General features: G+C 48.2%; 1 protein-coding gene across 11 annotated transcripts in view; it reads left to right on the plus strand.

Moving 5' to 3' along the window:
* The window catches only part of Ebf3 (EBF transcription factor 3), a 124,652-nt gene that overhangs the window by 73,035 nt on the left and 26,257 nt on the right, over positions 1 to 25,360 (plus strand). For 6 of the 11 annotated variants that reach the window (XM_045152836.1, XM_004669640.3, XM_045152849.1 and 3 more), the window contains exons 7-10: positions 12,659 to 12,740; positions 15,872 to 16,016; positions 21,379 to 21,509; positions 22,010 to 22,136. In XM_045152836.1, coding sequence (XP_045008771.1) covers positions 12,659 to 12,740; positions 15,872 to 16,016; positions 21,379 to 21,509; positions 22,010 to 22,136 — 485 coding nt within the window. The remainder of the gene's footprint in view (positions 1 to 12,658; positions 12,741 to 15,871; positions 16,017 to 21,378; positions 21,510 to 22,009; positions 22,137 to 25,360) is intronic. The other 5 variants (XM_045152841.1, XM_004669641.3, XM_045152861.1 and 2 more) reach the window with 1 other exon arrangement.

Genomic DNA, 25,360 nt, shown 5'->3' on the forward strand with positions numbered 1-25,360 from the left:
ATCAGGTGAAAAATATCTGTCTGTGCTTGTTCAGATTTAAGGCCTGCAAATTTGCACCTTATTCCAATTTCCTGCGTGCAGTGGAGGAAGTGTGAATAGCTTATTCAGGGGCAGATTAATGCAAAAGAGCTGAGGGGGGACATAAATCTACAAGTAGTGACTTGTACCATCATGTAGGTGTAATGATTATCAAACTGGAATCAGGGCGCAGAGTACCAGCTTAACACAGAGAAAATTTGCTTGATGGGAGAGTATTAAAGTCATGCTATAATATACCCATACACTGTGACTAAATTTTATAGTTCATGAAGCATATTAGTATTACACTATATCCTGGTACATTCAAAAGGTGATTTCCATTTAGATGCTCATTTTTCATGAAGATAAATATGACATGAATCATAATTTCCCTGAAGTAAATATTACAAATAATAAAATACTCAGGCGAGCAAGTTGAGCAATGACAGTAATGCTCTCCATTTGTATGGTAAGTGGCGAACCTTGTGGCCTATCAAGTAACAAATTGAATGTTTAATCTTTCTCCATGCAGATTGAGAATGGCAACGCAGCGGCGGCCTCACAACAAATTGAGAGCTCTCTGGTGTCTCGTGGAGCATCAGCCCCTCCGCCCTTGGAGGCCAATAGAGGGTGTCAGCAGGGCTTTGTCAAAATACGTCACAAGCATGAAGTTGTAAAATTGCAATTTACAACAAAGAGACTTTGGGATAACAGGCAAATCTTGGGCATGCTAAATACACGGCAAATATTTAGAGAGGCTTTGTAAGCAATTTAAATGTTGTTAGGGGAGGTTGCTTAGCATCTGTAGGGCATCCCAGAGGTAAAGAAAGAAATGTATCCTATCACACGATCACCAATTCCAAATAATAAAAATATTCTTTAGACACCAGCTGATGGAATTCAGCTAACTGTTTAAAGGTGGCTTAAAGCCATGCCCAAAATTAGGCTCGTGGCTGGTTGTTGAGTGTGCCACGCCGTCAATGTGCACTCTTCTCAGTGGCACCTAATCTTTGCTGATTTGCCCTCTTGCTCTGCGTGTTTCTGGGCCTGGGGGATCCTGCTATGGTGAGATGTAGGTACTGGGCACAGAGTTAGCCAGTGCCAGCTGGTTCCGGGTGCTCAGGCTACAGTTTGGAAGCTCAGGTCCTATGTACCTGTGGACGCTTTTCCTGTTAAAGGAACTGTTATATATTAATTTTAAGTTGCAGCATCTGCACTACAAGGAGACACCTCCAGCATTTTGATTAAGGATTTTATACATGAAAAAATTTTCATTATCCAAGTTCCTTTTGACCTTCCCGAATGGCTGGCTTGCCTGACCCGCAGCCGAGTCTCCATGTCGGGGAAGGACTCCGCCATGTGCTCTTGCCCTGTGCTGTTCTCCCTACATGAGTAGTAGATGGGCTTTTGACTCCAGGGGAGTCAAGACTCCTCACAACCAAAAGGAAGAAAAGAAAATGAAAAAGGCATTGCAATAGATTTTGCATCTTTTCCGTTCAATTCATTGGGCTCTGTCCAGGGAAGGTGGGCAGGGTTGCCCTCCACGTTGCTGAGCTGGGAGAGAAGTTTAAGGAATACAGTTCCCTCCTCCTCCCCAATAGCCTATTCTCTAATGTTTCATCCTGCTTGCGTTCCTGAGCTCTTACCATCTGCCTAAATGATGGGAGAGGACTAGTCACTGTAAGGGTGCTGATTCAGTCCCATCTTCACTCATCAAATGAATAAAAGGAAGACGTGGGTGACACTCAGGCTGTGTTTCAGGCCATTGAGTACCTCCCAGGGACCAAGGGTCTGCAGAGGCCTTTGCAGGGTGGACAGGGCCCCTGACAAGGCAGCCTTCCTAGCTAGGGAGTGGAGACAGAGAAGTGATGGGACAGCCCAGCTCAGCTCCCAGGAGGGAGCCTCTGCCCCATATCTGCACAGGCGGAGGTGTGTCTCGCCCATTGGTTGTCCATAATAGCATGTGCTTGCTCCCTGGTGAAGAAGCCCTCTAGTGGGGATGAGCAGGACCACACTTCTGTGTCATCAGCTGGTCTTATCCCTGTGGGCCCAAGCTCACTGTGGACCTTGGGACCCCAGCAGGAGAGTAGCCAAATGGAGACCTAGCTGACCTCATGGACTCCCAGTGCTGCCATGGAAACGGAGGAAGGACCTTTGTTCAGAGTTCGGGGATTTTACAGCAGGCAGAGATGTGCCCTGACTGGGCCTCTCTCTGAGTTGAAGCTGATGTCCTTCCACATTGTGTTGTCTTAGAAAGGTGCCCCGGAAAGAGCAAACCTGTGTTTGAGTAGGTGTGGGGGGCGGGGGCTCTTTCCTTCCCCCGTGCTGCCCCTCCCCCAGCCTGCATGCTGCCGTCTGTGTAGACCTGCCATACTCTGCTCACACCGTGATTTTGATAGGTCTGTACCCTTTTTTCATAATTGCAGAATCATAAAATATTTTAATTTCAAGGTTAGCAATTTTCTTTTGCATACTTAATTTATAATTAGCTGGTTTATAAACCTGGTCTGTGAATATAATTTTACTGTTGCCAAATGTTCTTCATGAATAATTAAGGGCAAATCCCTATTTATCAAATTATTAATATACCTAATTGCCTTGTTTTCATAAACAATGCATTGGAGTTGGATTTAAAGAAAACCTTCTCAGAGGGATCTTATGTTGAGTTCCCACCGGTGGCGGGAGGGCCTGCACCGGGACCTGCACAGAGGGACGCTTGTGCGGAGCTGATGTCACAGCCCGGCCTTCTTTTCTGACAAAGGCACAGGTATCAGTAGCTGGACAGGCACAATGGCCATTCAGCGTTGGACCTGGGCCTCCATGACCCAGTGAACAATGTTGTTATTTGTTCTAGCAACTCACCAGGAGCGCTTGTGGAGGAAATGTAACAGATGAAACCATCCTTTCAGCCTCCAAAGATCTCTGTAGCCCTGCCCCATCCACTAATACTGTACTGATTTTCAAAATGGGAGCAGCAACTTCTTCATGTGGCTTTGGCTGCATCAGTGTGGAAGGCTGCAGTCTTGGCTTCTCAGTCAGTGGACCCAGAGCATGTGGGGTTCTAGTCCAGGGGGCGGAGCAGACAGGAAGGTGATGACTTCCCACTGCAGGCATGTGGTACTTGCAGGGTGCCCTTGCTAACCTCCTAGAAATTCCCTTTGGGATGACAACGCTGTTCTCTCTCCCTGTCCCAGAATGTGGATCGCTTCCATAGAAGGGGAGGTTTCCAGCCTACGGCTGCCAACACTTGGAACATTTGAAGCAATAAGCACACAATGCTGATTCAGAAATTCCTTGAAACCAAACTTATGGGATGTATGTACATGCAAGAGTGTCTACGTGTGTGCTGGGGACTGAGTGTCTGTCCCGGGCATAGAGTGGGCATGCCAGCTGGCCAGCCTGTTTTGTGTTTGCTTATTACCATCGCCAGGTTTACAGTCAACACCCTGAAAGGAGATAAGGCCTCGGTTCTCTCTTCTTGGGTCTGGCATGTATGAGCCCACTCGCCATGTGTGACTCTGTGTGTATGATTCATTCCAGAGCAGTTTTAGTCCTCATAAAATATTCATTTTGGTTGTGCAGGGCCCTGTAATTGCCATCTCTCACCCTGAATTATTTATACCTCGCACAGACTGACAAAGCTTTACCATGCGGCCCTGGATGAATCAGAAACACGGATCTTTGCTGCCAACTGCATTATAGTTTCGCAAAATATGGCCTCAGCGTCATTCCGGGCTGCCTCATCTCTAAATCCAGCTTTTCTTGATTTGACATTTTCTTTACTCCTCCATTGTCTTAGTCAGGCAGAAAGGTTGCCTCTTAACTCTAAGCAGCAGCCTTCTTGCTTGCCGCTGTGCTTGAGAGAACTAATGTATCTTTATTGCCCTTGCTTTTGTATGCTCAGTAACAAGACAGCGCCTGGGCTCACTTTAGAGCCATATATTATACATTAGCGATAAAATGATGCAAATAGTCTTGAATACTCTTCAAACAGATAGTGGAGATCAGCCTGGATCAAGCTGCTTGTCACAAAAACAGAAAATAAAAGGTGACGCGTGGAGTTGGGCTCAGTGGCCTGCTCCCAGCTGTGGGCTGCAGCAGGCCTGGGACGGAGGGTCCCAGGTGGGGCTGGAGACTTGTACAGGCTTCTTTGTGTGTGAGGGAGCACTCCAGGCTCTTGCTCTCAGCATCCTAAATGCATCTGTTCACCAGCTTCCTCTTGCCCAGTTTGGGCTTACCTTGCCATCTCCACGTAGCAGCCAAGGCCTGCCTGGCCTTCCTTGTGTGTTTGGGAGTCCTCTTTCGCTAGAGTGTCTGTCTCTCCCTGCCTGTCTCTGCATCCTGCCCTGCAGGAGGCGAGGAGTTGGGATTGTGTGTGAAGATTTAGGGAAATCGAGTCAGCGGGAATCTGGGACTGGCTGGGAGGAGTTCAGCTTCTCCGCAGCACTCTTGAACCAGGAGAGAAACGCCACTAGCTCCAGATGTCTGTGGCACTCCTTCCTGAGCAAACAGACAACCCACGCAGATTCAGTGCCACGTTCAGCAATCCCAAGTACAGCAGGGCCGCTGCAAAGATAATCTGTGAGACATTCCAACCAGGAGCCCCACAGTATCATGGGGAGCTGAGCAGGGTTTAGCAGGATTTTAACAACTTGGTCCTTCCTGAGCCCCAGAAAGGGATTAATTTATGGCTTCTGGCTCATCAACAAAGGGAGGTGGAGAGAGAGGGCTCGGCGCTGTTCCGGGTAACGGACGCCCTGTGCACACATTTCTCTTGTATATGTTGACACGCAGGAGTAATGAAGTTAAGGCTTTGCGCACATGTGCCCCTCATTAAGCTGCATTACCTGCATTAAAACTAATAATTGCCACTCAGAGCTGTGCTTCCATTAATCATTTATAATGTTTTAATAAGTTTTTAATCAGGACCTAAAAGGCTAGAGAGCCAGCACAGGCAGGCTCACCATGGATGTCCTCTGTGCACATGCTTGATTTAAAATGTGATTTTTTTTTATTAATAATTCAGCCTATGAAGAGGGTAGTTCTTAATTAAGCAAGCTGGTGTGAATGGGAGAAAGTGTACATCAGAGTAGAAAAAGATGAACAGGGTTTTTCCCTCTCAGAGGTTAGGAAAAAAATAAAAACAAACAAATAAAAAACCCCAGTCTCTCTTTGGTTCTGAGTGAGCTTGTTGGCCAGTGGGAACCAGGACGGCTGGACGTGGATTGTCATTGTTTTCAGATCCCCCAAAGGCACCCATGGATGGTGGGAGAGGCTCGGGGCCCCGAGTCTGGATAAGTAGGACTGCCTAATCTCTGTGCAACCTGTAAAAGTCTCCCCTGGAGCTGGCAACAAGTCAGGGGGTGCATCTGATGTGAGCCAAGTGATGCTGGCATTTTTCTTAAATAAGGAGCTTCGTGATCAGAGCTGGCAAATAGAGCGGTGTCCAGAGGGAGAGAGGGAGCTGTTTTAATGAGCCCGCAGCGAAAGACAAAATACAGACTGATTGACAGGGCTAGTGATCATCTGGGGAAAGAATGTCAATGCCGCTTCGCCCATTAGAAATAGAGAAATAGGTAAAGGGGGAACTGAAGATAGGCACTTGAAACGAGAGCCCCGGTGTAAATATAGTGCACTTCACGCTTCTTTTGTGTTCTGCAGTTGACTTCTTTTAAACAGATAACCTTATCAAAACTATCAGGAAATATCAGGAACTGTTACAGAAAACACTAACTAGAATGCTGACAGGCAGCCGAGGAGGGCAGGAGACAGAGCGTGAAGCTCAGGGTACATTTGCTTTCAGAGTGTCTACCTGCGCTGTACTTATCTGAGCACATTAAAACCACCCGGCAAAGTTTAATATAAGTCACACAAATTCTTCCACACGGAGCCCTGGGCTCGGGTCTGCTGTGGACGTGGGTATCGAGCTGGCCAGCAAAGCCATTAAATCCCATCAGATCTCTTTGGCATCATTTTAATGAGAATCATTGCAAAAGTACAAGATCACAGTATCTGTAAGTGCCTCCTGACAGTCTCTGCTGAAATTGTGATGAAAAGGAAAACCATTATAGCAGAAATTTAGCGATAAGGCTCTTTGGAGGGATGGTGGGGTCTGGTGTGGGTGTAGACCGGGAAGGGTTAATTTCCTAAACCTAATAATGTTCGATAGTGAGGTATTTGTCAGGAGATAAAGAAGTGATAGGATCTGGGAAGTGGGTCCCTTGGCGATTGTAGTACAAATATTGTTAATGCGGTGTGGTTACTACAGAGAAGGGAAGTAAAATAGCTCGAGTCCACTAGAGACGGGCTCTGCTACACCAGATCTGGAATCCCCAGACAAAGGCCAGTAATTGTTGAACTGCAAGTCAAGCCTTGGATATTCCCCAACCCTTGTATATCTGCTTTTACATACAGTGGATCATGTGTGCCAGGGGAACATGTCCCATAGAGACTGGCTCATCCCAGACTGGTGGCCAGGTCACCCTGACCTCTTGCTTATGGGGAGGGCAACAAAGGACATGTGGCAGTGCTGTAAAACTCAGTGCCATTGCCCTCTGCCCCCTTTCTGATGACGTCATGTGGGCGCTACAAGTCTATGAGCCCCATAACTTGAAAAGTACAAGGATTTAATAAGTCTGGTGTTAAAGCAATTTGTCATGGCATATTTGAAGAATAAATCAGACTAATGGAGCAGATTTCTCCTCTTGTATGGCATTAAAGAATGTGAGCCTAGTCATCACTAATGGCAGCAGTAAGAGAAAAAGGGAGGCCTGACATTAAGACCCTCGCATTTTGGAAATCCGATAAGTATTGACCTGTGTACTATCTTAGAGCAGAGATCTGATGTCAGCAGAATGTAGTCCTGTATGGGAACTGCTCATTACAGGTTCTGTGAGGGAAGCACATTGTCTCTGAAGCGCCCGGACCTGATCGGCTAGAATTGCTCAGTAATCAATACTCCAGCGACTGATGGCCGGGCGTGCACACACCACAGCTGTGGCCACTGCTTTCAGGGACTTCCCAGTAATTAGCAGGGACCTCGAGGATCACTCCACAGACACTCTCTTATCAGTCAGGGAAAAGTCTCTTAAAGGCTCTATCTTTTAATTTGACTCTTAACTATTTCATCTCAATAGTAGGTAAGGGTCACAGCCACCCCCACTCAAGAGGCCTCAGGGTTTGCACTGCCCCTCTGGTGCTCATTCTTCTCTGGGGTAGGGACTGGTAACTTGACATAACATGGAATTAACTTTTGGGATGTGGATGGGTGGCATTTGGCATACTCTCTCTATCTCCCAAAGCTTTTTTTTTTCTCTCCACAAAAGAAAAGAAAAACAAAAAGAAAGCCCTGTACCTCTGGAATAGCTGCTCTCCATTCTCCCCTCTTCCCAGTGCCCAGCACCACCAGTGACGGGTGACTTAAATCTCACTCTCTTGTCTAGGGTGTTGTGTATTAAAACCGTAAGGCCTGGTCTTCATCAGGCTCTGTGAACTGCCACCCTGAACCACATGCCGTCATTATATCCTGATTTATACATAAATGCTTTGGGGGTTTGGCTCTGATGGCCTGGAGCCCTACTTACTGTCACCTGAGCGTGCTGCTCACAAGAGCACTGCCGAGGGCCAGCAGAAAAGCCCTGCCTGTAGCCACTGTGCTGGGACCAGGCCCAGGAGAGGTCTTGGGGAAGCCTAGCCTCTTCTTTCCTTAGAGTGGACGCTTAACCTGCAGGAGCCCAGAGCGTGTTGGGGCTGCCTGCCCTGTTAGAGTGTCTTTCGTAGGGTCAACCAGGGTCATGCCTTGCGTGCCCTGTGACTCACATTTCCAAGCACGGGCAAAAACACAGCTCTAGAAGAGTCTAAACCTTGACAATAAAAAAAAAAATTTAAAAAGACTCCCTATAGAGCACTGCACTGCAGAGCAGCAGTGCGTTTCACACTAGTGATATCCACGTGCCGGCTCTGGGTTTCCTTCTCTCCTTAGTCACCAGGGTGCGCCTGTGAAGCCCTCTGCGTTTCTGAGGAGCGATCTATTTCCCTTTGACCAGAGGGAAAGAAATCATTATTGCGTGATTAGTGGCTTCGGTTAGGTAAAAACAGCAGTGTCAGGGCGGGCGGCGAGGATGAGTGGTATTAATTATCCCACCCTTGCTGGCAGGACAGTTTTATCAGTGACTTGGCCACTGCTAGCTTGGCTCTTGATGGACGTGGGTGAGTTCTGAGCCTCCTGGAACCATGAGGGAAGGGTTGGTGTCAGATGAGAGACACCTCATCAGCTTTTCTGACAAACCAAATTCATTCCTTATGTAATTGATAACGGCCTTGGCCAATTATTTCACATATTACAATACACAGAGGCCCCCTTTACAGGTTTTGCAGGGCTGTAATTAGCTATGCTAATATCCCCTTTATTGGCCCTAATATTGCGCAACACCTTTTGCCATCCTGGAGCCCACTAGAGCCCCATGGCCTGTCAGGACTGCTGATTATTGAGAAGGATAGCTTTAATCAAACATAATTGCAGTTAATTTTTCTCCCCTGCTCTCTGTTGCCAGCGTCTAATGCCACGGACTCCTTGATATTCCATTAAATTACAATTAAACAGCCTCCTTTGTCTCTGATTGTCCTGAACACCACCACAAAGTTCTGTAGCCGTTTAAAGGAGGGCTGTTTGGTCCTAATTGCCTGCTAGCTCACAAAGGGCCAATTTACACAATACCCATGTAGAATTTAAATAGTTCATAATGTAATGGATATTACACAGGAGCCTAACACTACAATTAAAATGATTTTCATCAGATAGGGAAGCTCTGGTTAATCAGCTTCATAAAAGTAAATATAAATGAACTAATTCATAGCTTAAACACACAGAAATGGAGCTGAGTTTGAAATTAGTTACTGTGGTGGGGCATACCCCTTATCCTGTGATCCCTGAGTTGAGCTCTGGTGAAAACAGTGGGTGAGTGGGTCCTGTTACTTGCTTTAGCCTAGCTGGCTACTCTTGTTAGCACTAGAAATGTTTGTTTGTCCCTGGTACTAATGTTTCTTTCCTGGCTGCCGTAGTCAGTGTGTTGCCCCAGCACTGGAATACTTGTCTCAGTAAGAGGAGGGCCTGGGGACCTTCCAGCTTAAACTCAAGATACCAGGGCTTCTCTCCACATAACCCTCCTCTGTGAGGACCTGCTATGCTCCTCTGTCCACTATCTTGGGGTCCTTGGGGATAGAAGAGGGAGCCAAACCTCCTGAGAATAGCCACATGGCGTTGGTCCACATCTGAGCAACAGTGCAAAAGAGGAAAGCTCATTCTGCACCTGTGACAGCGCCCCCTTCCCACCTGCCACTAGCTGTCGAGAACTTCTTGGAATTTCGCATGCTATTTGCAAGTGGAATCATCTGACAGAGCGCTGGCTGTGGAGCAGTTTGTCTTTAGATGCTGTCTTCCTTTCTGCCTGGGAGAAACAAGTAAATAAAGCCCATATTTCAAGCTTGATTTACTCTGGTACCTACTGTGAAAGATGATGGGTCTTTAGGGAAATAAAGATGGGGTCAGGGAATTAGTATACATAACGGTCATTTTGATGGCGGGCCAGCAGATGCAGGAAACACACTGTATACAATTAAGCATAATGTACTAATGACAGGTTAGGATTTTTATCGCCTCTTTGCGATCGAGCGGCAGATCCACGTTTAGCAGTAATAAAGAGTTTATTGGTGCTGAAGCCAAAGATTTTCTGACACCGGAAGGGTTGTCCTTTTATAACAAGAGTATTAAGTCCTTTGTGTCCCAGACTCTGCAAGTGAGATATGTAAAGTGGTTGTCAGATATTTCTTAGGAAAAAGCCAATTAAAGCGTAATTGAGTAAAGGATGAGAATTGCCATTTGACTTTGTGCGTCAGGTGTTCATTTCTCTCGCCCATGGCCACAGTGCCACCCCCGCTTTCATCCTGGTGAAAGGTGCACCTCCAGGTCCATGGGATGGCGAGCCCTGCCTCCTTGGCTTCCCACCTGTGAAACCTTCATTGAGACCCAAAGTTAAAACAAACAAAATCGAGGGTGAAGTAAGCACCAAGCTCTTGTCACATTGGCCAGGTGGAGGCGTGGCGTGTGTGCTACTTCCTTGTGTCACTGGGACGTGAGTGTGGAGAGGACCCTGCCCTTCACGGTGCGCGTGCCCTGAGCTCCTGCTCAAGCACCTGTCCTGCCAGGGCTCGCCTTGTGCAGACGCAGCGACTGTGATCTGCTGTGTGTGCGCGCCCACTTCGGCTTCAGCTACCAGCCCCAGGGGTCCTCTGTGTTTGTGGGGTCCAGCGCGGCACCCCATTTGCTCTTCTGGTCTCTTGAGTTAAAGCCCAGGAATTCTCAAGGCCAGCTTCCAGGGTTACTTAGGATGTCCTCACAACCCACTCTGCTGTCTTCAAGGTGAAAGGGCAAGCTAGCTAAACAGACATCAAGGAGCTCAAAGCAACCTGGTTGGGTGGGAGGAAAATCTTTCATTTTGCAAACAAGCCCCCTCTGCCCCCATACACTCACAGGCTCTGTGCAGGCACCTCTGTGGATGAGTGGCTTCTCGGCCGGCGCCTGCTCAGATTAGCCGGGTGGTAATGTGGGGCGTAATTGCACCGCGTGGCTGTCCCTGAAGTGAAAACCTAATTGCCTGACAGGACGATAACTCTGTGGCGCCCTCACCTTGTTAGGCCCTTTCTGATGCAGTTCAAATGCAGTGTGGCCGCAGGTGCGCCTAATTTACCTCGCTGCACAACGTGTGGAGTTTAATTGCACAGTGGCTGTTAGGAAAAATTGGTGGGTGGAATATCAAGTGAGTCACTGTCGTTGACGGCAGATGGTGGTGAGAGGCACTGTGAGCTAAGTGCATAGGTGAGGTGAGTTAATAAAAGATGTAAATTCTGGCCCAAAATAGCAAGGGCTCATGGTATGTAGGAAAATTTAATTAAATGGCCACCATTCTTACTCTCTGATCAGAGGGATTTTCTCCTGTCATGCTTGAGTCTTCCAGAATGTGTTGGGAATGCTGTTTCCCAGTCGGCGGAGTCTTTTTCTTATATTGTAATTGCCAACGAGGAGCCTTGACCATGAGAGGCAGAATTCAAGAAAACTCTGTGAAGTGTCATAAAACATTCATCATCCCCAAGCAGGAGAGGTTTTTTTCTTGTTTTCTTTCTTTCTTTCTTTCTTTTTTAGAAAACGAAGGTCTTGTGTGGAGCTTTGTTGGACAGGCCCTTAGCCATGAGGTGTAGCTGTGCTGGCAGGAGTGTGCCTTTGGCTCACTGTGGGCATAGCCCGTGTAAGTGGGTGCAGAGATTGTGTGGGGCAGACCCACGGTGTTCCCCATGGAAGGGTGTGCCACAGCTTGCTGTCCAGTGTCCATCTGGTCAGGTGAAGCCAGCACATCTGCTTGTCACTGAATGAGCAGGGATGGGAAGGGCAAGCGGACGCTGTTTTTAGCACCGCACCTTCCCACTGTCAGGACACTTGCATCTTCCTGCTGTAGTGCACAGGGGCAGGGTGTGCTCGGAGATGGAGCCAGTGCCTCCGTTAGCTTTGCTGCTCTCACGGCAGTGGGGTTACCTCTGTGCTGTGTCTGAGTGGGAGTTTCATGACCACATCAAAAACATGTTGGCTAGTCCCCTTAAAAAACACATGGAGGGGCTGGAGAGATGGTTTATCAGTTAAGGCGCTTGCCTATGAAGCCTAAGGAGCCAGGTTCAATTCTCCAGGTTAACCAGGTGCACATTGGGGTGCATGCATCTGGAGTTCATTTGCAGTGGCTGGTGGCCCTGGCACGCTCATTTGATCTCTCTCCCTCTGTATAAAATAAATAAACAAAACAATAAACCACATGGAGAAGGTGTGCATGAATCACTGTGGCTCTAAATTTGATTCCTTTCTTTGGGTTATGCCTATTGAAACTTTAAATTTTTGTCTTTAAAAGTATATTTGCTTTGGGGCTAAGGAGATGGCTCAGTGGTTAAAGGTGCTTGCTTTCAAAGCCTGCCAGCCCAAGTTCAGTACCTTAGTATCTATGTAAAGCCAGCACATGTGTAGAGTTCATTTAGGTGGCAAGAGGCCCTGGTGTTCATACACTCTCTTTATCTCTCTTAAATAAATAGATAAAAATATCTTTAAAAGTATATTTCCTTTGGCAGCACTGAGCTTTGGGACTGGGATTCTCAGGAACAACATAGGGAAGTTGAAGTTTTAATAACTTTTTTTTTTTTTCTCAGTATAGGCTGTCTTTGGGCTATACCTATGCTAAAGTCACTTGTTGCCTATCCAAAATTCAAACTTAACTGTGCATCCTGCATTTGTGTTGGCTGAATCTGGCAAACCTATGTGATGTGCGAGTTCTCTCCAGTGGCTAATGATCAGTTTGCAAAGATCTCTTCAAGAAGTGGCTTTTCCAAAAGTTACACTTATTATACAGGTTGGAAATCTATAGTGTCAAATGTCAGTCATCTCTCCTGTGTCTGAAGACCCCAAGTGCACCTGTCTCCTCGGTTCTCTCAGCAGCAGCCTCTACAGGACAGCCAGCACACTGTCTTGTTACTCCCGTGCAAGAGTGTCTTTTACACAGTTTATCTGTTGTCTGGTAGTCCTAACTGTCCATCCTTTGTATTTTTGTAGATTCTTTCTAAAGTTCTTCCTCAAGTGCAATCAGAACTGTCTGAAGAATGCTGGCAACCCTCGGGACATGCGGAGGTTTCAGGTATGTGGGGCTCAAGCCCACCGTCCCACCCCACGGCCTCTGCAGAATTGGAATCTCTCATGTTGCCATTGTGTCGAAGCCCCTTTAGTTCTCCAAGGGCTTTGAGCAAAGCCAACTTGCTTTATTTGATCAAATCAGCAAACAAAATGCTTTTAAAAATGATTTGTTGTTCTTACTTTGCCAGATGTATGAGTCTGGTCCTAACCCATGATCACCTGAGGAAAATCCAGGCCAGAGATCTCTTAGGGAATGATTGATTGATTTTTCACTGTGTGGGGGGGGCCGTAATGAGCCTTTCATGTATGCCTGCTTGAGCTCTTGTGCCTCCTCATAAAGGGTCCACATCTGCTTCTGCAAATTCCAGAATGCTCTTGTAGCTGCTTCTTCCTTCCCAGAGGTCTAAGGTACCTGACTTCCTTCATTCAGGGACCAGCTATGACAACATCTCTATGTTTCTTACCTTTGTGAAATGGTTCGTGACTATGTCAGAGTCATGGGCCTTTTGCATATGAGGTGGATTTCTTTTTGGCCAGTTTTCATGGTAAACTTAAAAGAACTGAGCATTGAATGAGCACGAATTCTCAACTAGCATCCTGAGGGAATTCTTATTTGGGATTTAGACTTTTTGGTCAAATAGCTGACAGTGTTTGTAGGATTTCCATGTGTGCTTCTGGCCTTCAGAGGGCATGTGATGTCCATCTCCCCCTCCTGACCTGACAGGGAAGGCCTCTGGCTGGGAACAGTGCTTCTTGCCAACTGTTGGGCTGGCTTCCACTTCTCATCACAAGAGTCCACAGGGCTTGGGAAGTGGGGTCCATCCAGGCACTGCAGATCACACTGGGTGGAGTGGCAGTGTCCCTTTGGTTGTGGCACCAGTTACACATGACTTCATGGTGACTGTGGAGCCCTTAGTGACCAGGGGACATCTTCTTGTCTCTTTAATTCCCATGCCTCTCCCAAGGTTTAAGTGGGCTCATGGGCATGGCAGAGCTTCTGTGATGCTTGAAACAGTACCAGAGTCTTGGCACCTTTTGGTAGGTGTTGCAAGGCTGCTCAGGTGACCCAGTGCGTTGTGTCTTCCTCCTCTGCCAACTTGAGCTGTGACAGATGACAGCACATACCCTGTGAAGTCTATGTCTCAGCACTGGTCAGGTGCCCGTGTCACACTCAGGTGCTATGCTCCTGGAGTTCTTTCAGTGCCCAGGACAGGGCCTGCATGTGACCCAGGAGGGCACCCAACAAATCGGAGCAGCCTCTGGTTTCTCCTAGACAGAGATGCCAGAGCATAGTTGACACCATAGTGGTTTTGAGGCCCCTTCAGGCCAGGGCTCCAAAGGCGATACCAGTGTGGAGCCACCAGAAGAGAGGGGATACTAAGACTGGAGAGTAGAGTGGACACTATGACTGCACTGACCACATCTTGAGTTCAGAGGGTCTAGTATTGCTGAGACCTTCAATTCTGGCAGACACCAGGGGGGAAGAATTCAAGGACTCTGCTCCCAGTGGAGCTGAAGGTGTGAGAGAGTCATGTGTCACTGCCATGATCTTATGGGACTTGAGATTTAAGCAGTTATATACATACATGTTCATAAAAAGCACATGTGATTTAAATATATATGTGTATATGTTCATATGTAAGCATGTGTCATTGATTTTCCTTTTGTGTGTTTAAAATACTGTTATTTACTTGTGTGTGTTTTGTTTTTCTAAGATGGAGTCTAGATATGTAGTTAGCTTAGGCTGGCCTTGAACCTTCTATCCTCCTGCCTCAGCTTCCTGAGTGCTAGAATCACAGACATGTATCATAATACCTAGAAAAAGTGCTAGTTTTTATTTGTCTTTAGTTACTCTTATTCATCAGTTTTAAAAAATAGTCAATTAGTTTTATTAGTAATGTTTTTAGTGTGGCTTCATTTTAATCTGAGGCCCTCCCATAGGCTAGAGAACTCCCTGTCCTCCTGGGTGCCTCTGCATGTGTGGTGTCAGGAGTTCTTACAGCTGAAGCAGCCTCAGCGGTAGTCATTTCTTACTGAGGCCCACCATAGCCTCTGCTCTGCACCTTTCATTTTACCTGGGGGTTCTCATGTCTACACAATACTGTCAGGTGGTCCTGGCCCAGGATCTGGCTAGCTAGCTTGCACAAGCCAGGCTCAGCTCCCATCATGCCAAATATGGGCACAGGCCCAGGGATCTTCAGCTTTGATGGCTCTTCTGGAAGGAGCATACCACATTACTCCCCATCTTAGCAAGGCTGGGGCTGTTGTGCTTTGTTGTGTGTGGTCTGGCGATATCTCCATTTCTGGGATATTTGTCACAAGCTCACTGGAAGGCAGATGTGTGGTACCAGCAAGATGGTCCCTGGATGGTGGTTTTGTTGTCTTCCCTGTCTGTTGAGGCAGTTGAGAAGACCAGTCTGCCTTTTCCCCAGCCATCCTCATATCCTCTGAGCCTTCCCAACAGAGGGAGTGTTCCCCTGGCCTCCAGAGCCCTGGCAGCCACCCTTTCAAATGGCCTCAAGAAAGGCTACTTTTCCTGGATTGAAAACACTTCCACAGTCCAACTTCAGCTTGGTCTTTTCATATGCAAAAAAGTTCATTACCAGACATTAAATGTAATTGTACAATTGACCCAGGCACTATTTGCTGGTAGAATGTGGGTAGCAGGAAGGGTCTTGATTTATGAAGCCTTTTTTTGGTTGGGGGGGGCAAGCTCTTCAAGGGAGGTTGGTCTCAAGTGAACTAATTTAAATTAGATAAACTATCTAATCAATATGTGAACAGATCAATCAAAACAGCGCCTTTAAAATGAGTGGCTAGAGGGGTGTTTCAGAAGCTAATGGCTAGGAGAATATTTCTGTGAATTGAATCTCCTTGTTAGCATAATAAGAGATTAAACTGTAATTAGCGGAGCAGGTTTTTGAAAAGAAGCAATCTTGAGTCAAAACAAAACAAAACAAACCCACCCCCATTAGCCAAAATAAAAAGAAATCTGTGAATGTGTTTCAGTCAGTGGAGAGTTTCCAGAACAAGTAGCGTCTCCTCACACCCTGGGCCTGGCGGCTTTTATCTCGCCTACCGCGCTGCTGTGCGTCCTTGTGCCAGATCCATGCTGACCCCCCTTCGTCTTCACAGGTGGTTGTGTCCACGACCGTCAATGTGGACGGCCATGTGCTGGCTGTGTCCGACAACATGTTTGTGCACAACAACTCCAAACACGGGAGGCGGGCCCGCCGCCTAGACCCATCAGAAGGTACGGCCCCTTCTTATCTGGAAAATGGTAGGCACATGTATGTTACATGTTTTCTTTTCTTTATTTAATTTGTAATACTTCTTTTTTCTTTGCACCATCGCTGTCCTTCATGCTGAGTCACGAGGCGCGCTCTCACTAGGCGGCTGCCCCTCCTGCACAGGTGGTGGGGTGTGCGCCCACGGCTTCCTCTCCCTGTGTGCTCACCTCACCCGCCCAGCATCGTGTCATTAGTTTACTTCTCAGCTTCCCCTGCCCGCTGCTCCGCACAGTTCTAATTGATTTGGTTTATTTGCTTGTCAGTAGCTCCATCCAGAGGCTCATCCTGAATCTTTTGTGCATGCTTTCAGTGGGTGCTTACACCCTGGTCCAGCTAGCTCAGAAGAGACCGTCCCTTAGTGGAGTCGGTGTGCATGTGTGTGCTTGTACGTGCACATGTGTGCGGGAGGGGTGGGGGCTGGGTGGGAAAGGCCAAATCCCCCCCAAAAGCATAAAATGAGTATTTTTGTTTTTAATCCAAAGGCTCCAATTTTATTTTACTAGTTAAAAGAACATTTCTGAGAGTGACAGGTAGGGAACAAGTGTCTGGGACATTGAGGCAGGATCAAGAAACAGTCTGGCATGGTGGGCCTCCTCCAGAGCCCTGTCACCTTGTGCTCAGGAATTATCCAACCCTGAACAGAAGTGCTTCCTCCACCGAACATATCTTGATAACCATGAGGAGCTGAGCAGCATTAGCTGCTGAGGCCTCATGAGCTTATTTTTAGAGTGATTCTCAAACAAACCAACCTGATGAAACCCTTTAAAGCAAAGAGCCTAAAAAACTGAACAGGTTTTCAGACAAATCTTCAGCCTGTGGTGGCAAATTCAAGAGCCACACACGAGACAGACAGACACAGTGGAGATGAATGAAGCATGTGTGGGTTATCAGAATGAAATAGGGTTCCCACATAAAAGCTGGAAGACAATTTATGAATCTGCTGTGGTCCACAAAAATAAACTAATTTGTTTTTCTACATTAATGACTAAGGTATAAGAACAAAAATATAATAATTAAAGGTCGTCTTGAGCACCACAGTCATTAGCGTCTGTGACGTATTGTTTATCTCTTTCCTATACACCAAAGGTAGGTGTGTGTTTGGCTTAGCAACCGTCACTAATGAGGCTCACAATTAGAAGGTTGAATCTCTGGTCCTCAGTTCCTTGCCTCCCCAGAGAGCTTGAGCTCACAATGCGATAGGTTCAAGGAGGCCTCCTCAGCCCTCTGGTGTTAGGCTGTAGTCTGAGTCCAAAATCAGCCTCCTCTAATGAGCTATTATGATCTGAGCAAAGTACAAGTATTTATTTTTGCAAGTAGCATGAACAAGCATTTGACCGCAAGCGGAAAATGCAGCATTTAGAAAAATAAAGGCCACTACTGACTACCTTGGAGATACAACCCAACTAATAGCGAGGTATTTGCAGGAGCAAAGCCTGTTCCACCTTCTTTTATGCTTGTTCCGCAGTGTTTTCTCAAGGCTGAAGCCAAACTACTTCCTTGCCAGTGACTGGGAAGGCCACCCCATCCTAGAAAGCAGCCAATGGAATTAAAATGCAAATGATTCAGAGGATGAGCAAACACAAGGCTCCCAGAAAAAAGTCCTGCCTCCTCAGTGCTAGTGCTGCTTATTCTATTACAACTGACGGCCAGCTCTCCCGTGTCCCACTATAGAGGTGACAGCGTTCTGTCTTGCCTTTTCTTTTGCATTTCCTGAGAGAGCTGACACTCAGGAGGTTCATTTAAGATTTGGCCATTTGGTTCCAAGAGCCCATTTACCACCTTGTGCCCAGTTCAATACACACCATCAGGGTGGGGTGTTGGCTCTGAGTCAGTTCCACATTCTTCAAGGGGGAAGCACCCCATAAACCATGATCCTTGCTCCTGAGCAGCTTCTCCCTGCTAACGCCTCATTATCCAATCATCTACTGTTCACCAGCAGTGTGTACACACTTGCTGATGGCTTCCAAGTAAACTAATTCCCCCTGCTGCTGTGTGGAAGTCTGCCACGGCGTCCTTGGAGCACACAAAAAAGCAAGGCGGGTTATTTACAGTATTGAACACAGTGAGGGGAAACAAGCAGTCCACCTTCCAGCCCGCACTGCATAACTTGGCCTTTCATTTTCTTTCCTTGCCACCCGTCCCTTGTAAATGACTCCAACCCTGCTTAAACCTTCCGAGAGCCCTGCCCAGCACCAGGCCCGCAGCACAGAAGCGATTTGCATGCCAAGTGCCGTAATGCGGTTAGGTTTATGCAATAAGTGCAGCTGAATCCAGGCTGCGGGGCTTTAGCGAGTTAAAGGGAACAGATGGCCCTGGGAGAGGTAAAGGTATAATCCTATCAGCTGGAGTATCAGCCAGCCATCTGGACATCCCAAGCACAATTACAAGACATTTTAGCAGGCAGAACAAAGAAGTCTTCATGAGGCAAGATCAGGCCTGTTTGAGGGCCTCAATATTGTGAATGCAGAGAAAGGTGACAAACGCCGTGATATTACTCAGGAGAGCTTGCTGATTAACAGGGCTGCCCGGGGAAGCCGTTTACTAATAGAATACTGGGCATGGTGGTGAGACCCCAAAGAAAGAAAGAACAAACAGTATTTTGGCCAGCGACACTGGTGTCCAAGTTGGACAGTCTTGGTAGTCCTCACCCCTTGTCCTTCAGCTCCTGGCCCTCCAACAGACTGGCCCGTGTGGCACGTACGGCACAGAGTTGACCATGCCAAGGGTGATCTTGGCGAGGGCCACTTCTCCAAGTGGGCTGAAAGGAGTCACCATGAGCATAGGCTGTCGGACCTGCAGGGAAAGCTGCCTGCTATGCCGCCTTTCTCTGGACTCTGGTGGCACTGGCGCTAGATGCTGGGCTACACTCAGGGCTGTCTCCAGAGCTGCCTTCCATCACAGGCCAGGAAGAGAGCGGGCGCAGGGCCTCTGTCTCCCCATGCGAGCCTGCTCTCCTCAGTTGTCTGTAGCTGCCTTGCCCAGCTTGCGTCACCTGCTTGAGTGTATTGTGCCCCGAATATCATTAGGTCTCTGACGCTGTCTGTGTAATTCATTTTGCTATGGTTCCCATTGAACACATGTTCCCTCTCTGTATGTGCATTGAAATGTATGCAAATACAGGCAGAGGGAAGATGGCTATCGAGGCTGAGGAGGCCGAGGCGGCCTGTGTTCTCTTCCCGTGGAGAAGCACTACAAATTCCAAGATGACGTGGCTTTGCACAGGGGGCCACAGCTGCCAGTTAGCAATCTCCAGTGCATGCAGTAGATCCTGTTTTTTTTTTTTCTTTTCTCACCTCCAAAGTAAATTTGTTTACTGTAATTTTTTTTGTGAATTATTTGCCATAATTGGCTGTGCTGATGAAGGTCACCCCCTTGGAGGAGCCTTGTCAGTCTTTAGAGAGATGATCCTTTTCAAATGCTCTCCATGCAATTAAGAAAAGCAAATGTCATTCGGAAGCCTCAGAAATGAAAATTTGTATGAACTTATTAGCATGAAGTCAACAGCGCTAGTTAAGGGCAGGTTCCCAGTGTGTGCTCTGCGCCTCTGCTGCGGAGGGAGATGCGCACGGAATGAGCAAATATAACCCCCACTAGTCCAACATTAAAGCAAACAAAGGAAGGTGGCATGTCGGCGGTGTGCTAAACAACAATAGCTAATGGTGATTAACTAGACAGGCCTGGGAAGTGGTGCCTCTGACCCGTCAGGAAACCACTGCATGCAGGCTTCCAGAAGGCTCCTGCTTATGAAGATGTGTAACCAAGTCTCACCCAAAGTCTAAAAAGGTGCCACATGTGAATCCCTGCTACATGGGGACTCGAACAAGAGGAATGACCTAAGAAGGCCCCACGATGTCCTTGGGCGGGCGCCTGTGCTGCAGCAGCATGCCCGTGAAGGGTGAAGCCAGGCACTGGGGCAGCTTGGCTAAGGCACTGCTGTTTACCCAGCATACTGACTCCACTTTGGACAAACTTTCACCCAGGATGCTACGTACCACAGATGGGGCACCAGGACAGAGAAACTGCAGCATGAGAGTCAGGGGAAGAGGCCAAAAAGCAGGCTCGGCCCTCTCGGTGGTTCATCTTTACTCTTCCCATGAAGCTGGAAGACAGGAAGAGAGGTTGCTCTCAGTGCTTTGGGGTTGGCATAGGGTCTGGTTTTCCCTGGAAGACAGAGGCCCAGGCCTCTTACACCGGGGTATCATTGTGTCTAAAGGTTAGCAAGCAGAGTTGACATGACTCAGAAGGCCATACAGATGTTACACAGGCCTCTTGAGCTGGTCCTTTCTTGTACACCAGACTAGACAGCCCTGGTTCACCCAAAAGCTAGCCTAAGTAGGGCCCCTGCCCTGGCCTAGGGCCCCTGCTGGTGAGAGCGTGGCCAGACTGATTTGCAGGCATTAAGTAGCCTGTGTGAAGGAAGCTCCTTTGCATGGGGTTCTGTGTTCAGAAGGCCACCAGAGGCAGCTGTAAAAGTCCCCAACACCATGTACAAGAAGGGCTGATCAAAGCCAGAACAAAGCTGGGCCCAGCGAGGCTGTATCCTTCAGCTCTGGCCTCCCCACTGAAGGCTTCTGTGAGCACCATGCTGGGCCTCCTCCTGCAGACTCTGACAGGGGCTTGGGCCTCATGGCCCCTCCCTCTGACCCTCTTTCTGCTGCGTGAGCACCCCTCCTGGCAGGACTGCCTCTGTGGCTGGGATTGCAATAAGCCATGCAAATGTGAGGGAGGGCTCCCTAGACAAAGGGAGGTCAGGCCAGCTCGGCTCAAAGGGTTCCTGTCTACAAACAATATTAGATGTAAAATGTGTACCCCTGACAAATGTATTAATGTAGCGCTTTTGCTTTTTTTCCTGATGAAAAGTGAAAAGTAGTAATTGTGGAATAACAGAGGACAATGAAGTTCTGAACCAAAAGGCAAAGTTCGCTGATGAAAAAACCCCACCCAATTAGCTGCTTATGAGGGATCAAAATGCAAGGCATTTGCTCTTCCATCTCCTTCAACAACCTTTTGATTGACTCTGCTTAGATCTGTATAGCAGAGCAGATAAATTGACATGCCACATGCATGCAATGCTTAATCATTTGTAATAGTCATATTTGCCCTGACACATAATTTGCTATATCAAGCCATTTTTTTCTTGCTCACTAGTATTCTGTGGCTTGGCCTTTGCTTTATAAAACATTTAATAGTTTGCTTTAAACATATCACCATGCTGATCTACGATTGCTCTTTGTGGCGCCCGGAGGAATGGCACGCCTCTCCTCCTGTGGTGGCCAGCAGGACTTAGAGGCGGGCTGAGCCCGCATTGCAGGTCAGGCTCTAAGGTCTGTGTTCTCTGTCTTGTGTGAGCAGCCACTCCCTGCATCAAGGCCATCAGTCCCAGTGAAGGCTGGACCACGGGGGGCGCCACTGTGATCATAATCGGGGATAACTTCTTTGACGGCCTACAAGTTGTGTTCGGAACTATGTTGGTGTGGAGCGAGGTAAGCTTGCAAAGTTGGTCCATCTTGAACTGTGGCTTCCCTTGTAAATGGTGTCGGCTAGCTGTTGATGGTACAGGGACATGAGGCACCTATTGGAATGTCCCCTTTCACCTTTTGTCTGCGGTGGGCTCTTTCTCGTGTGGGTGGGTCTGTCCCCTCCTCCCCGCCATAACCCTTGGATTTAAAACCTGCTGTTGGAGCTGCCCCAGGACCCTGGAGCAATTAGCACTGGAATTACTAGAAGCAGGTTTAAGGAGACATATGGTGGCAATTTTCATATGAATGATGCCCTGTGGCCTTTCCTGCCAACTACAGACCAGGGCCACTTGCAGATATTTTCCTTGAAGAACCATAGGCTCAGAGTCTCCGGGTGACAGTTAGGAGGGAGTATTCTGAGACGATGGTCCAATTTGTGTTCATTTTGGTAATTATGTCCAACTGGCAAGTGTCCGCCTCTCAGGGCCTGTGCCATTGAGCCTGTTCCTGTGTGGTTTCCATAGCTGATAACCCCCCACGCCATCCGAGTGCAGACCCCGCCGAGGCACATCCCCGGAGTCGTCGAGGTCACCCTGTCCTACAAGTCCAAGCAGTTCTGCAAAGGGGCTCCTGGGCGCTTCGTCTACACGGGTGAGTGCGCGGCCCTGGCTCTGGGCAGCGCTGGGCTCCTTCAGAGGGCACGAGGGGGGTCTTGGGACCACCCAAGTAGGTGTAGGTTTCTCTGGGACGTCAGGTGAGACCCATTGCCCTGTGGTTGAGTTTCATCAGATACAGGGTCCACGTGTGCATCTAATAGGCACACAGGGCTGTGGGTGTGCGCAGCTGCTTGACACAGGACTGCTCTCCCATCTGAAGGCCTTTGCCTCTCACCTGTGGAGAGACCTGGTGGCCAGGGAGCTCTGGTAACTGCTGCCGCAGTGTCTGGCGTGTAAGCCTTTGGGGCCACATTTTCAGTCTGGCCCTTGTCCTGGATGATGTCACTACTGCTCAGTTGCTTGAGGTGGGGTTGGGCTAGAGGAAGTCACAGCCTGTCACATACCCAGAAAGCAAAAAGCCCGATGGAAGCCAGCTTTCTGTGCCCCAGCCAGGTGTCTGAGCTCCCTGTAGGGTGCTGCTGCTTAGCAGGAATCCACAAGCTTAGGTCAGCAGGACGAGTGGCCTCTGCCGTCCCCGTGCGTATTATCTGGAAGGTGTTTTATATGCTGTTCTGCCCACACAAGTGTTTAATTACCATGATTTGTTTGATATTGCAATTGAGAAATGCCATAAATAAACTTCACATTATGGAAGGCATGTTTGCATTTTGGTTTTAATCTTACCCAACGACACAAGCTGTAAGGTTTGAAGAACGATTTCGATGCAGGGCAGCACCTAGCAAAAGCCAGTGATGTGGGAGGGATGAATGCTTGCTGAGCATCTGTGGCTGTGGAGTACTTACTCTGTGGCCAGGTGAATAGGCAGTGAGCGTTGTACTTGACCTCCAACCAAAGTTGTCCTGAGGCAAGTCTGGTCTCCCACTGGGCGGGGGTGGGGGCAGGGCGCCCTCTCTGGTCTAGAAAGCAGGTGTCACAAGCACACTGAGCTTCCTGGTTTGCAGCTGCAGCAGGCTGTGGAGGTGGTAGCCTTTCATCTTAGGAAGGTTGGAAGGAGCATGTCGACAACGTGTGACCCTCTGCTCCCCAGTAGACCCTCTGCTACCAAGGGCTGTGCCTGCATCACGTCTCTAGAGGCATGCAGCTCCAGAACACCCACCACCCCACCTGGTCATTGTGGGCACCAGGCACCTAGAGCTCAAAGAGCACAGGGAAGGCGCACAGGACAGAGCTGACCAACTTTGTGTTGCCCATTCACTGTTGGCCTCTTGTAAGATCCAGAGGTTGAGAAAGGATGGTACCCTCAGATTTTTCAACCCCCAGTGTATTAAAATAAAGACGTGCCAAAATAACTTTATAATAAGTAGGTCATATTTTAAGCACATGTGTATGGATGGTTACTGACTTACAGTGTTTGAGTTATTTCTGAGCTTTATGACGGGAGGAAGTACACCCTTCTTATCACTGTGATTTTCACTTATTGAACACTATTGTAAAATGGGCTGTTTGTTGATGTTTTTGCCCAACTGTGGGACATTGGAAGTAGTATCCTGAGCATGTTCAATACAGGCTAGGTCCAGCTCTGATATTTAGAAGGTTAGGCATGCTAATACATGCTCAACTTATGATGGGGACTTAACAGGCAACACTAGCATCAGTCCAGGAGTGTCTGTGTGCTTTGATAGCAAGTGGTTTTGCTGCACAAGAAAGGGTATCCAGTGGGTACCAGGCTGCTAGAAAGATGAGATGTTGGAATCCCACCTTAGGCCTGGTTGGATCTCCCCAGATCTTTGGCCCTAAAGTCATTTGTATGTTTGAACTGCACGTGCATGCGCGCACACACACACACACACACACACTCTTTCCTCATGGTAACTGTTGATGGGTACGCTACACATATCTGAGTCTCTGGCCTTGAACTTCAGACTGTGGAGGCAACAGGCCTCAAGCAAAGACCCAGGATATATAGCCAGTCAGCACTGTGCCCCAGGGTGCTGGCTATAGGACCTCCTGACTCCTAGTTTTCTCCTCACTCTTCCTTGTGGAGTTTTGGAAAAGATCAGGGATAACTAATGTGCAGCATCTGACATGTGGCAGGTGTTGGCAAGCAGTCCCTTCTGTGGAAAGTTATTAACAGCCACTTCTGCTGGGGTCTGTAGGACAGTGCCCGTGTCCTGAGCTCCTTGGACACACACTTGATAAGCATTGCTTCTGAGCCACCCGTACTGGAAATCACACTGTGGGGGACACGTGTTAGGGGTGGGTGTCCTGAGAGAGCTCCTGTGCTACCTATGTGGCCTGGTGGTACCCAGGCAAGCCTGCATCCACAGGTGACAAGCCAGACACGCTCTTCACAAGGGTGCCTCATTTGCCCTCATGTCAGACTGTTGCAAAGTTCTGCTGGGTGACTTAGAGGCCACTCCAAGTGTGTTCTCTCCTCTGTTCCCATCTTTGAGCACTTGGGCTTTGTGGTGGGGAAGGCTGTTGTTAGTAGTGGAAACCTACTTTCTTTGAAGGGAAGTGATAGCAGAGAGGTCCAGGTCCCTTCTTTCCTCTCCCTTGTCTGTCATCTGCTGAGGGTCTGTCCACAGTGCGGCAGAGGCAGACCCTAGACTGAACCCTTATAAACAGATAGATGTGGGTGCAGGTGGGAGGAGCTTGCCTCTTACTGGCTGGCAGGTGTCACGTGGTCTCAGGTGTTGTGTGGATGGGAAGACCGCTCTCTGAGCAGTGCTTGCTCCTTGCAAGGTGGCATTCCCTCCTTGGCCAGAGGTACCCTTACCAGAGCATGGAGCACCCCCCCACCACAAGGGACCAGGCAAGTAGGGTCTCCTGAACTTGCTTCAGCCACACAAGCATATCTAGTGGCTTCCTTTCAGAACCTTCCATGTCTGCATGGCTGTTGTGTCCACTTTAAGGCTAACAACTTTGTGGGCCTCCCAAACAGGGTCCTGCTGCCCAGTACTTGGAGATTTTCTCTATTCTCAGCTCTCTTATGAGTGACCAGTCACAGCAGGGCTGCACAGCAGCTCAGCCTTTCCTAGATCAAGGCTCATGCTTGGCCTCCCCCCCACGCTCTGATCATTACCCGGAATCTACATTTCAAACGCATGTAAGGGATACAAGGCTCTACACTCCCAGGGAACATCGGGAAGGTGGGGTCATAACCTGTCTGGCCTGGAAGCTTCTGTCTGATTTGCCCCGAAATTGATGGGGACAATGAGGTAATCACCGGGAATTGCACTCCCCACTGAAAATTGA

The sequence above is a fragment of the Jaculus jaculus genome, chromosome 1 (genome assembly GCF_020740685.1).
Source record: "Jaculus jaculus isolate mJacJac1 chromosome 1, mJacJac1.mat.Y.cur, whole genome shotgun sequence".
Taxonomy (NCBI): Eukaryota; Metazoa; Chordata; class Mammalia; order Rodentia; family Dipodidae; genus Jaculus; species Jaculus jaculus.